Source organism: Trachurus japonicus, chromosome 15, assembly GCF_045865225.1.
Source record: "Trachurus japonicus isolate A0001 chromosome 15, Traja_1.0".
NCBI classification, from domain to species: domain Eukaryota; kingdom Metazoa; phylum Chordata; class Actinopteri; order Carangiformes; family Carangidae; genus Trachurus; species Trachurus japonicus.
In genome coordinates this window covers 22,674,841-22,687,739 of record NC_140921.1, presented here as the reverse complement: position 1 = coordinate 22,687,739, position 12,899 = coordinate 22,674,841, and the positions used below count along the sequence as shown (strand labels likewise).

The 12,899-nt window shown below is 40.2% G+C and overlaps 1 protein-coding gene across 1 annotated transcript in view; it reads left to right on the top strand.

Moving 5' to 3' along the window:
* Positions 1–10,889: 10,889 nt before the first annotated feature.
* Positions 10,890–12,899, top strand: part of kndc1 (kinase non-catalytic C-lobe domain containing 1) — a 38,507-nt gene continuing 36,497 nt past the window's right edge. Inside the window, exon 1 of the mRNA XM_085800554.1 lies at positions 10,890–11,342. Coding sequence (XP_085656680.1) covers positions 11,238–11,342 — 105 coding nt within the window. The 5' untranslated portion in view covers positions 10,890–11,237. The remainder of the gene's footprint in view (positions 11,343–12,899) is intronic.

Below are 12,899 nucleotides of genomic sequence, written 5' to 3'. Positions count from 1 at the left end.
CATTATCCCGCTTAGAACACGGCCTACAACTAAATCATTCAATAATGTATTACATAATGTACAAAATAATGATTAAAATATATTTTATTCGTGTAAAATTATGCCTTTGCTCGGGACGCCGCTCTGATCAGCGCAGCACAGAAAAGAGAAACAATGCAGGATATTTACTTTGTTTCATTTTTACCGTCATTAAATAGCTTCGGACTAATAGTGATGTTGATAAACGACTTGTAACCTGTTACAGGGAGAGTGGAGGCTCCTAAGTTATTTCCACATCGTGGCTGAAAAGTAAACTTGCATCAAAGCCTCTGACCCGTGTCACAGCTCCTCTCCTCTCCTCTCCTCTCCTGTCCTCTCCTCTGCGACACAAACGCACCCCGCGCCCCGTAATCTCTTGTTTATGACAGGTACGACTACACAAAATACATGGTAACGTGTATGGTAATCCATCGATCCACTGTTTGATTATCAAAGGCTTCAAATGCACGAACGGGAGGAGGCTCAGCAAAACAGCGGCCTGACCGGACATGCAGAGTCGGCCGTTGCTAAGGAGTCCCTAGCAACGGTCCGCTCAGCGGTGGTCTATCGAGAAATAAACGCCGCAGAATATTGGTGATTGACCAATCAGAATCGAGTATTCAAGAGAGCCGTGTTCTAAACTGCACTAACTGTCACGTCGTCCGTGTGTTTCCCTGTTTAGTTCAAGTTCTTCCTGCTTTATTTTGAAAACCCCTTGAGTCTTCCTCCGGCCCTCTTGTGTTTCCCACCTGCAATCAGCACATGCCCCGCCTTAATATGTTGCACCTGTATTTCCTTCTCCTTGTCTGTATACAGTGTATAACCCCCCTGTTCCACTCTTCTTGTCTACCTCGTTGCCTCGCCTTGTGTCGTCTGCTTTTTCTCCAGTGAGTCTTTTCATCTTTTGAGTTCCTTATGTTTTTTGTTTTTTTCCTGAGTTGTTTTGTACTTTTGGTTAAAGATTCTTTTGTGTTCCTTTTTCATGACTCTACCCGCAACCTTTTGTTGGATGTACTTTCTCTTGGACTGCTGGAGAGACCCTTTAATGTTTTATTTTGTAGAGAAATTATTTTTGTACCCTGCGTTTTGTTGACCAGCTCAAACAGAAGCAATACTGGTGAGAAATCATATGAAGTTTGATACAGCAGTACACGGATACACAACATTAAGTTACCAATTTTAATGTTGTAAATCGTGTACATACAATACAGTTATGAATGTATGTGTAGTACATAATGTGGTCTCAGGCTTGCACAAATTGTATATGCACACATGAACCACCTCAGAACTGTAAGAGGTTACTAGTTTTAATGTTGTGGCTGATCGGTGTATCTGGACACTGACTGAGCTGATGGTGGAAAAACTGCTGAAGTGAAGGAGAAAAGTTTCTGGTGCTCCAGATAAAAAAAGAAACTCAACCTTCAGAGGACAGATGCAGTCTAAAAAAAGACTACAATCAACAACAAGGACATGTATTGATATTGGTGCAGAGAGAGGAGGAATTTGAGGCAAAAGCCCCAGGATGTGGACTCGTGCATTACAGTTTATCAGTAATTTATTTCCCTTAGTTCCTCTGCCAGAAGGGGGAGACAAGAGCTCCACTGTGCAGGTTTAACAGACATTAATCTAAATGAAAACCTTTACATTGCCACTTTAACCTTCAATGATTCTGCTGCCAATTGTGAAGATCTGAAACATTATGTGAAATACTTTGGGGATTGAAAATTTACATGGTCCTGCCATAAAAATCAATACCACATGCCACTAAATGTGGTTTAATCTGTTTCCACACATCACACCTAGCTCATTTAAACAAAGCCTCAGAGACCCAGTGAGTCAGATATTCTCTCAGGAGCTTCCCTGCTGAGAAACAGCCCCAAGCTACACATTCAAAGCATCATACTGGAACTGTCCACTCCAGGAGCTTTGACACCTCTGATTTTTTTTTCTGGGGCACATCTGCCAGTATTCAACATTTCCCAGAGGGCTGACAACTGTCCACACGCTTGACCTTCCATCTCCATCATGGTTCTGCTCTACAACAATGCTGTCCAGGCAGCATAGGTCAACCGGACTGGGATATACACAGGGTGACAATTATTGGTCACAACCCTCTTTTTCTGTGTCTGTGAATATGTTACTTAATGTATGATATTGCGTTTTTTTGTGTGAGTTTTGTGCAGCAATATGTGACCTCCATCTTTTGGGTTATAATTATGTTTTTCCTTGAGACGGAATTCTTGAAGATTAGTTAAAACCGTCCTGTGCAGTTGCTTAGGTTTGCCTGTGTGTTGAGAAGCAGTTGGTTAGTAGTGTTCAGGCCAGCTTTGGGCCAGTTTTGGCAGATGGTTTAAGTCTAGGACATTACGTCACAGTGTCTAATCACAAGTGTAGAACAAGAGGAGCAGTTGTCTATTGTTGGGTTATGTTTCTGCTACATCACGTCTCACTCAAAGTGCCTCCTTGGTTAGGCAGAATGAGCTAACCAGTGTGATGTTTGAACAATACTCAGTTTGTGTATCCTATGTAACCATTAAATTTTGGCAAATCCGCCTATTGCCATAATCCCTATAGTCATAGGGGTTGGTTCATTACCTTTAATTATCGGTGCATGTTGTTTTGAGATCCACGGGGCAGAGGCACGAGCTGCTCAGCGAACACAATGGAGGGTGAACAGTCCCCTGTCCCTCATCAAACTCATCAAATACACAATCCAACCACTCCAAAATGCTCTCATGGACAGGTTGTGACCTGCACATTCACCACACTATGAAATAATCATGTATAATTAATGTAAAATGACTACATGAAGCAAATACTCAGAACTACTTGCACTTCTGAAATCACTCCGCCCACACCCAGCGGCCATGGCTAGAATGTAGTTCCGGCTACGCATTTGCCTCGAAAACAACTCCGTCTCATATTGTTTCATAGTGTGGTGAATGTGCAGATCACAACTTAGAGTGTTTTGGAGTTGTTGGATTGTGTATTTGTGTGTTTGATGAAATTCAAATTTCACTCATTATCTACTCACTCTCATGTCGACTAAGGGCTCCCAGTGTCTCAGTTCACTGCTTTGCCTGTGTCTGTGCAAATCTTGCACGATTTGCATTGACACCCAGTTCACGGCTCCGCAAATTGCGCGAGATTCCGGCAGAGCAACACTGGGAGCTTCCGCTACAAACAAGCTTGAAATATAGACTTATTTAATTTTAATTTAATTTAACAATTTCTCATGTTGGGGCTTCAATACAAGAGGGACATTACAGACGAGCACTATGGAGGTATTTGGATTTTGGATTTTGGTGTGTCTTTTTGGACGAAAAAAAGTGAGGCCCATTCGCAACCGTCAAATGGACATGCAGTGCTGCACGGAGCCCCGCTGTAACTCAGAGAAGGCACGGAGGACTCTGAAACTTCTTCCAGCCCTTAGTCGACATGAGGGTGAGTAGATAATGAGTGATAATGAAATTTTAATTTTGGATGAACTATCCCTTTAAAGGTAATGAACCTACTCCTATGACTATGGGATTATGACAATAGGCGAATTTGCCGAAATGTTTAACTATTCCTTTGATTTAACAATTGGTGTTTACAATTTGAGTAAATGATTACATCCATCCACTGTTTTCCAAAAGAGAGTCAATGTTAAGCAGTGCAGCTTTAAAAATAGGATTGAAGGTCTGTTGATTAACTGACGGACATATCTTACAAGCTATATGAAAAATGACTTATAATGACTGCTCATCTGACATGCAAAACTAAGAGGTTAACATTGTAAGCAACATAGTAGTTAACATTGTCATTGTGGCTTTGGAAAGTCTTTTGCAGATATTTATTTACTGTACACCTGATTTTAAATGGCTTTCAAGCAGTCTTTACTATATTTTCATGGAAATTTTTTTTAATCCACTAAAAGGATGACAGGTTGTGTCCTATTCTGTCTTAAAGAGGTACAGTAAAAAGACCAAATTAGCTCTCTCACACTGAATATGAATAAAAGGAAAGAATCTGAAAGAAAAAAAAGAATAAAAGTAGATCTGTAATATGAGAACAGACAAAAGTGAGCTGTCGTACTATCAGATGACTTCAGATTGCAATGTCAGGCTCATCCCTGCCAAGTGCTGCCTCCCTGTAAATGATTCAGTTGTTCCCAGCGGCAAGGAGCTGTGCAGTATTTCCACATTAGGAGCTAATCCTTTTGAAGATGAACCCTCTGAATATGTCTCTCAGTTGGTTACTGTACAATGCCAACAAGGATCAAATAGACTGCCTTGTTCTCAAGTAATAAGTCACTGTGGAAATATGCCAGAATATATATGATCGCATTAATGCCTGGCTGCTGAAGTAAAAGTATTTCCCCACCATTATCTCAACATGCCAGAATGCTGAGCAGTCAACAAATCTAATAGCGTTGTCTGGCCAGAAAGGGCCCTCTATCACTGCTCGGCAGCCACAGGGCACCAACAGCATAATAGTAATCTCATTCTCTGCCACCCTGGGCTCAGCTGGCACCCAAACAGGTTTCCATCATCACTATCATCTTGTGACACATCACCAGAGGATATTCAAATGGAGTGGGCAGTTAGATGGATCAGAGAGAGCACAAATAGTATTGATCTCAAACAAGTGTGGGACAGTATTTGCATTTGTAATATGAAAGCAGGAAGGGATGCATGCCAGACTCCTTCACTTTCCTGTAAAGGAGTGGTGCTCAACCTGGGGGCTATTACCACTCAAAGGGCTGCAATATACTTCAGTTCTCAGGTATACTTAACAGACTAGAACATCTCACCTCTAACACTCTCATTGTTATTTGGGCCTCCAAACATTACTCAACTCAGGCATCACATTTTGGTTGACTTATACATACACACATTCAACCAAAGAGAGGCCTACAAGGGTTGGGCAAAAGCCAAATAAATGGGAACACTTACCTAGGGAGTTCCCATGCTTCTACCATTTTGGAAACACGAGTTAAATGTGTGGGAGGTTGGCACTGTGAGGGCTGCAGCAGTGAGGTCTCTTCCAGACCAGCTGGTCGGCCCAGTGAAGGTCTAAAGTAGGTCACCAGGTATCAGAAGAGAGAAGACTAGAGAAAAACATCAAAGCAAATTTCACAGGTCACAAAAACAAATATTTGTGGCAGAAAGTGGGATCAGCATCACGACCAGTTGTGAAGAGGTCATATATAAAAATATGAACTTGTTTACTTAAACCAAGTCTCAAGGCTTTTTCTGCATTCAACTGCTCTGTTTGGCCCACAAAGATCTAATGTCAAGAACATGACACAGTAATGCTAGTATTAAGAATCGATTGTGTTACAATTTTTAATTTACAACTACCCCTGTGAGAGCTCAACTTCATTATTTATTTATTTGGGGGGGGGGGGGGGGTATTTAATTTAAAGTAAAAATCAATAGTGCAAGCAATGCCTAAAGTATAAATATTTTTAAATAAACAGTATTTCCACTCCAAAATAGACAAATATCTGCTTAAATAGTACATTAAACAAATGACCAACCCCCAGACATGGTATAACCCATGACATCACTGATGACATCAGCAAGAGCATAAAATAAGGAAATGGTTGGTTGCCACCCTCTTTTTTAAAAACCTGGAGGCCTTGTAAATATGGAAGGACACAATGCTCAGATTAAATAGTATAAGCAACCAGCACTGTATCTATTTAACCAAGATGGTCACTGAATTCAAAGTTTAAATATAGATTCCTATGTAAGTGTAGGTGTTGTTAGTTGCTAATTTCTGTCTTACCACTAGACGTCTCAAACTTTTCCTAACCTATGACTGTTGTATAGCTAGTCAAGCTAAAAACATTGGCCTTCACAAAGATGGTATTATTATTAACTTGATGGTCTCAGTAATATCTGCCAATTGGTCTCCACAATATAATAGTCAGAACTTGGGCTAAATCAGGAATTTGAGGAGGGGTAGCCTTAGACTGAGGACTATGTGGGTGGAACATCCCTAAATGAAATGCTTAGGCCTGTCGTGGTGGCTTACAGAGAAAGAAATTGTGAATTTTGCTCCTTGATTTACGTAAATTATGTGCATAGTAGTGATAAATGATCGTTGCATGATACATTGTTGCATAATGTTTTCCTTCAACACATGTCCCCCTGGCTAATGGCTATGTTTAAAAATGAGGTGAATTGGAAAGATACAGGATTAGTGAGGGTTGTGAGGGTCCCTCCCCAGAAAAGATTCTTTTCACCACCCAATCTCTTTGGTTAAGGCAAGAAAAGACTGATGATTGTTAAATCAATGGCCATTTCATATGACTAATTATTTACAAAAATGGCTAATGGACCATCTGGATAATTTAGCCTGATTAAACAATGTTAAACTTGAGGATTGTGTTTCCAATAGCTACAAGGCCATGTACAATGTCTAACAACAGCAACAACGTACAATTTGGGTTCAATGTTCAACCATAAAAACTCATGAGTGAATTAAAATACTATGAGATTGGGGGGGTTGTTTAATCCAACAAGGTTTCAACTTTTAACAGATTTAAATATAAATACTTTTCTAAAACACATTATCATTTAGATATTCATGGACTCTCTCATGCTTCTCATTATCTTAATGTCTTCTCTCTGACCCATCATCTGAAGCAATGTGATGACAGCACAGCTGGATGACAGCTGGATCAGCTGTCAGTCTGCAGGTTTTAACAGCTTTTTATGCCTTGGAGTTTGTAATTGCATTGGCCAAGATAAAATGATGCACAGTCCAAATCACAAGTACATCCAGTCCAGCGCTGTAGAGACACCATCCAACATGACAAAAGTGACTGTGAAATGTGACAAATTATCAGCAGGTGCTTGTTCATTAAAAAACTTGTAAAAAATTATATTATCAACATATCAATCAAACACACAGCTTGTGAATTATTTGGATTGTCAGTTATACTATTTGTAAATGATCTGTTATCTAACATGAATGTCTCTTAATGTGTAGAAAAAGTTTAGCAGTGCATGTTGAGAATGTAAAATATTTATGCCAAGTTAAAATATTTTTCCTGATTATCATGTGAAATTGGTAGAATGACCAAGAATGAAACACTGATTTTTTTTTTTATGTTTCTGCTCCTAATTAGATGGTTAACATGGATCCAGCCACTGCCTCAGTGTCATGCAGTCTGCAGGGGAAGCATGGAGAAGTGGCTTAACTTTACTTCTGCTGCTGACATGAGCATAATAACCAAACAGTGAGCCATCAGAAACTTCTCAGACCCCATCTTCGTGTTTCTCCACAATATCAAAGTGACAAAACAGTTTTCAATTTTTGCAAATGTATTGATGTTGAGTGCATTTCTTCAGATACTGCTGTTTTTTTTTTTATTCTAGTTTTCAGAATTGATGGATGGATGCTTCCAACAACCTTTTCAAAACTGGGCTGCCGGTGATGAAATCCTTACATGAGCCCAGCGAGATAGAAACTGCTCTGTGTGATGATGGCATTACACCAGGTAAGCTTTATTATAAATCACAATCAAAAGACAGTTTAGATTTCATGATGAAGTTGGTCTGTTCCTCACCCACTTGAAGTCTTTGGCTCTAGTAATGGCACTATATTTGGATTTCGCAATGTCCAGTCTTTTCTCCTTTTGTTTGAAGTTATATCTCCTACCTCTTTTACCTTTCTGTCTACCTCCATCTCCAAACTTATGTCCTTTAACAGTCTAGTAAACAAGTAAACAGGTTTTTCTTGTCACTCAGTTTACTGTAAAGCCAGTGTACTACATCAATTCATATATCCACCAATCAGCTATAACATTAAAACAGGTCTTTAATGGTGTGGTGTAATGTGTGTGTATCATATTTCTCTGTATTTCTTTGACTGAATCAAACCACGAAACAATAAATTCAAATTGAATGACTAATATTTCAGAGTGAACTCTTAAAACAGGCTTTAGATCTACAGTCACGTGTTTTAATGTTATGATTGACCAGTGTATGTGGCATACTTTTTCAATGATGATGCAACACAATTACTTAGTTGTTAAAGTTGAGAGCTCTGAAGCTCTCACCTCCATCTATAGAGTGGAGAAGTCTTCAGAACACAGGTCAGTTAGTGACATGCTAAGTTTTGCTCTACTTTTTCTTCATCAGTAAGATGAATAAGCTTGACATGCTTGATGGTCAGAAGAACAGTGAATGCAAAACCAAACCCATAAATTATACAATCCAAATGTGAATTGATAAAATGCAAATCATGCAATCTAAAGGTGAAACAAGATGTTTTATGTAGTATGACCATATTTGTTTCACTTTGTGTTCTTTCTTTCGTTTTGTGGTTCAATTATTTTATTCTCCACTTATTTTTACAGTTTAATTGTGTCATTTATGAGTTTTGTTTTACATTCATGTTTGTTTTGCTTTGTGACTCTCTGGTCCAGAAAGTCCTTGATAACCCTTCACAGATTACTGGAGTTTCATAGCCAACTATTTGATTTGAAGCTGATTTTTTATGACGTCACAAACGCTAACTTGCTAACACAGTGGCGTGACTGACTGAATTGGTCTGGTGTTTTATCATCAGTCCTGCTACTGAATCGATTCAAACCATGTTATGTATTAAGTGAACTCTGTGCCTGTAAGATCTGGTGTGTACAAAATGTGTTTTGAAGATAGGGTTATTTATTTATTGGTTCAAACTTGCATCTCAGGGTTTGAATACACATTTGTTTTCTTTTCATACATATTTACATCTGTATATTTTGTAATGTTTGTTTCAACCTCAATCTTGCTAACATGTGTGTAACTGATGTTTAGGTGTGTGTGTGTGTGTGTGTGTGTGTGTGTGCGCGCGCAAATTGCAGAGACCAATCAACCGCTCCCACAAATTCTGTGCCTTGGGGCTGAGATGACACTGTGCCAGCCTTCACTGTTATTTCAGACACTTCACCAAGGGCTGTTCATGTTTGTTTGACATCAGTTACACAAAGCAGAGCCTCCCCGCCTGCCAGTTTCTCTAGCACGCAGCGTATTTTATGTCATGTACGTCTGTATTTATGCATAACAACGTGCTTTGGCATAAATATTCTAAATGTTGTGTTAATAATTAATATATAATATACGGTTTATGATTATCATAAATGCCTCTCAGTTAACCAGCTGTTCGTGTTTTCTTAACCAGTGTGTTTATTTTTTAAATGTGTGCACATTCTGCAAAAGATAATGTCTGTCCAGTCTTTTAAAGTCAGCTGTCACCATTTCAGACCATTTTCAATTCACAAATGACAATCATGGGACACAATTTAATGAAGAAGTGGACTTTCATTTATTATTTTCTTAGTGTTTTTTTTTTTTTAATTAATATCTCTTCCATATTGTGAGATGGGTTATTTTTGACACCTTTGACACATTTATAGTGTTGAGAGCTGGGACTTTGTCCACTTTGCTACACATCCTCATCAGTGGCGGCTGGTGGTCAAATTAGTTGGGTGGGCTAATAAATAAATGATACCCATTAAATGGTTAACACAGCTGAAAGTTATGGTTATCCCATCTCACAAAAGTATAGCAACTAACTAGGCCTACACACTGCATTAAGTACAAGGGTCTAGTCCAAAACAAAACAAAAAAACTTCACCTGGTTATCTCACACATACACACACAGTCTCTCTCTCTCTCTCTCTCTCTCACGCACGCACGCACGTACACACACACACACACACACACGCACGCACGCACGCACGCACACACACCCGACGTTATTGCTCAATTAAAAAAAAGAAGACGATATATGCAGCTCATATCGACGGCCTTTCTGGTCTGTTATCGCCATGTCATGAGTTTAGAAACTAGATTCTCCACTTCGTTCATGTTAGCAAAGACAGTTTAGAGCAGTAAAGTAATGCTACCTGTGATGCTAGCGCCTAGCGCCGCTGTTTCTGTCTTCTCCCTCCCACAACAACACAACTTTTCCTCCGGTTCCTGTCATTGGTCTGAAAACAGCGGTGTTGGGCTAAATGAAATTAGCCCCAATGACAAGTGAATCAAGGGGGCGGGACATGACGCCTGTCAATCACTGACCCTGCGTCAGCCCGCTGCTGATTGGTCAGAACCGCTCGGCCTGTGGGCTGAATGAATTTAGCCCCAACAGTCGGTGAATGGCGAGGGCGGGACATGGCACCTGTCAATCATCCACAGTCGGAAAATGAATGAGAGCAGACTCGGTGAGCTGGGGCTGATTAAAATTAGCCCATTTAGAGATATCCTGTGTTTTTCTTGAAACTATTTAATATTGTTGCCAGTTCCGATTTTACTAAGACTTAGAACAATCTTTTGTATGTTATTTAGAGAATATAATAGGCTATAGGCTATAATATTTTTTCCTCATCTTTTGTTGTATAATGCAGGGAGGGCTTAGCCCCACTAGCCCATTGATACCAGCCGTCACTGATCCTCATAGTAATATATAACATGCAAATACTAAATGCAAACTTTACCCAACAGTCGGTAAAAACAAGCTTTGAGAGGAATACAAAACTACACGAGTTGATTTTTTTTTTTTTTGATGAATGTCCATCCATTGTTGTGACGGTTAACTTTGTAGACTGACTATTTGCTGATAGTGATCACTGAGTATGTGCAGTGAAACTCACTGCTCATATTAATGGCATAACAGCTCGGTCAAAGCCAAATCACAGGAATAAGAAGGAATTAATAAGAGCTGAGTGATGGATGTGAGTCACTTACAAAACTGCACTGTGAACGGAGGCGTGGAGCCAACTGTGGCATGCAGACAACAGCACCCTCCACTCTGCCAAACACTGACTCCTCCACCGGGGAGGGGGAGGACTCGGAGCTGCAGCTCGTGCTCGCCTGTACTGTGTCGCCTGTGTGTATGTGGAGGTGTAGTAGTCATGACAGCCTCATACACCGGCCATCACCTCCCTCCTCATCCTCCTCCTCCTCCTCCTCCACCACCCCTTGAGCACGTTGTGGACGCTCGATTCCGGCGCATTGCTGTGCTTTCCCCGTTTTCTCCTGCGTTGGTTTTTGGAGCCGAGCGTCCCGCAGTGACCATCGACTGACTGCTGGACTGCAGCAAGTAGTCGACCCCCCCCGGTTGCGCTCGGTGTAGCCACCGAGAGAGCTCAGGCATGCCATCTGTCTCCTCTGGTGCCACTGTGGTTGTCTGGGCCGAAATTCGTTTCACTACTTGAGGGGATCAAAGTTGCTGCAATGGAGACTCTGGGGAGTGATGCGGCTCTCACACACCTGGGCAAAGCTGAAGACCGAGACGGAGACTATGATGTGGAACATCTGCCTCCGCTGCTGGAGGATGAGGTGAGGCACTAGCTCTATCTGAAGAAGTTAATGATTTAAATATAAGTCTGATTCATTTACCCTAACAATGACCGAAACACTCAGAATGACTGTTTTCACTGATTGCAAAGCATTATGCAGGATAAATGGTGAAATGACTCATTAGTTTGAATTCACATTAAAAGAAACGTGTAGTCCCAAATCTTAAAGCTGAGCAGCTGGTGGATACTGTCTCCAGAGCCCTGGCATATCCTCTCAAGCTGTCACACTGACTTCAAGTTTATATGGTGATTTTCAGAAATAGGCCATGAGGAGGCTTTTTCCTTCATGAATGTTGATTCTTATTCAAACTGCAGAGGATTTAAACTCAGTTGCACACTTTAGAATATTTATTAGAATATTTGCACATCCCCTACATGGAGACTTGTGTGTCTTATGAAGTTATTATGTTATGCCAGGTGACAGTGAACCTGATGTCTCATTGTCTCCCCACTGTTCCTTCATACTGAACAATTGCCTTTTGTTTGATGTGCTCTGTCACTGTAACATCTTGCTCTAAAAGCTGGAAGAATTGGGTTATTCTAGTCCTCTCCTCAAGGAAAAGAACAAAACCCTTGTCTACTTTTTACTTAAGAGAGAGCTCAAAAGTATTTGGAGCAAAGTGTGTTCAAAGTATCAAAAGCAGGGTGCTTAAGTAACAATTTTATATGCATGTAAGTATAATTATGTAGTTATTTGAATATCTCAAGATAACGCTAAGGCCTTGAACTGATTATTGGGGGAGAAAAGATGAAACCAAAAGACTTAGACATTCCTATCAAAAACATATGAGAAGTTTAAAGAGGAAATCCCCACAAACAGCTCATAGAAACCTCAAACATGCTTCTTTGTAAGGAGGTCACAAGCCCATAAAATGATGCTTATCGGAAAAGTATATGGATCTGATGAATAGATGCAGAGTGGAGGTATAAAGTAGCATATAAGAGATATACTATGATTCACTATTTGAGTAAGTGATAGCCATTAACCTTAATGGTGGTGCACTGTAACTTGATAAAAGAAGAACTCTGCTAATGTACATTCAATATAGACATTTTCAGCAGGAACGTCTATTATGCGATGTCGTAAATTAAATCTGTCAGTGTTTTACGGATGGTTTGTTCCTCGTATATACTGGCCAATAAGAGCAGATGAAACAAATCCTCAACCTTTGCTTTCTGTAAAGCTATATATTTCAAAGTTTATCTAATGTTAATGTCAAGACAAACCAAATTGATACCATCCAATGACTGAAAAAGTCATTTTTCTCTTAATGTTTCCCTGCACAGTGTTTCCTTGTTGAGCTGCAGTGACAGAATGGGGGAGTGGAGTCCTAGACAGTAACTTTGGAAACCTGATTAAGCCTCGTCTGGCTGCTCAGGGGTCATATTAGAGCCCTATAAACTTTGGAGCATATTTCACAGAAATATGTTAGGAAGAGATCTCTTGATGACCAGTAAGAAAGCAGAAACACCTGCTTTAACAGCCTGTGGGTGTCTGACAATCGTTGGAGGACAGATCTGTCCTTTGATCCCTTCA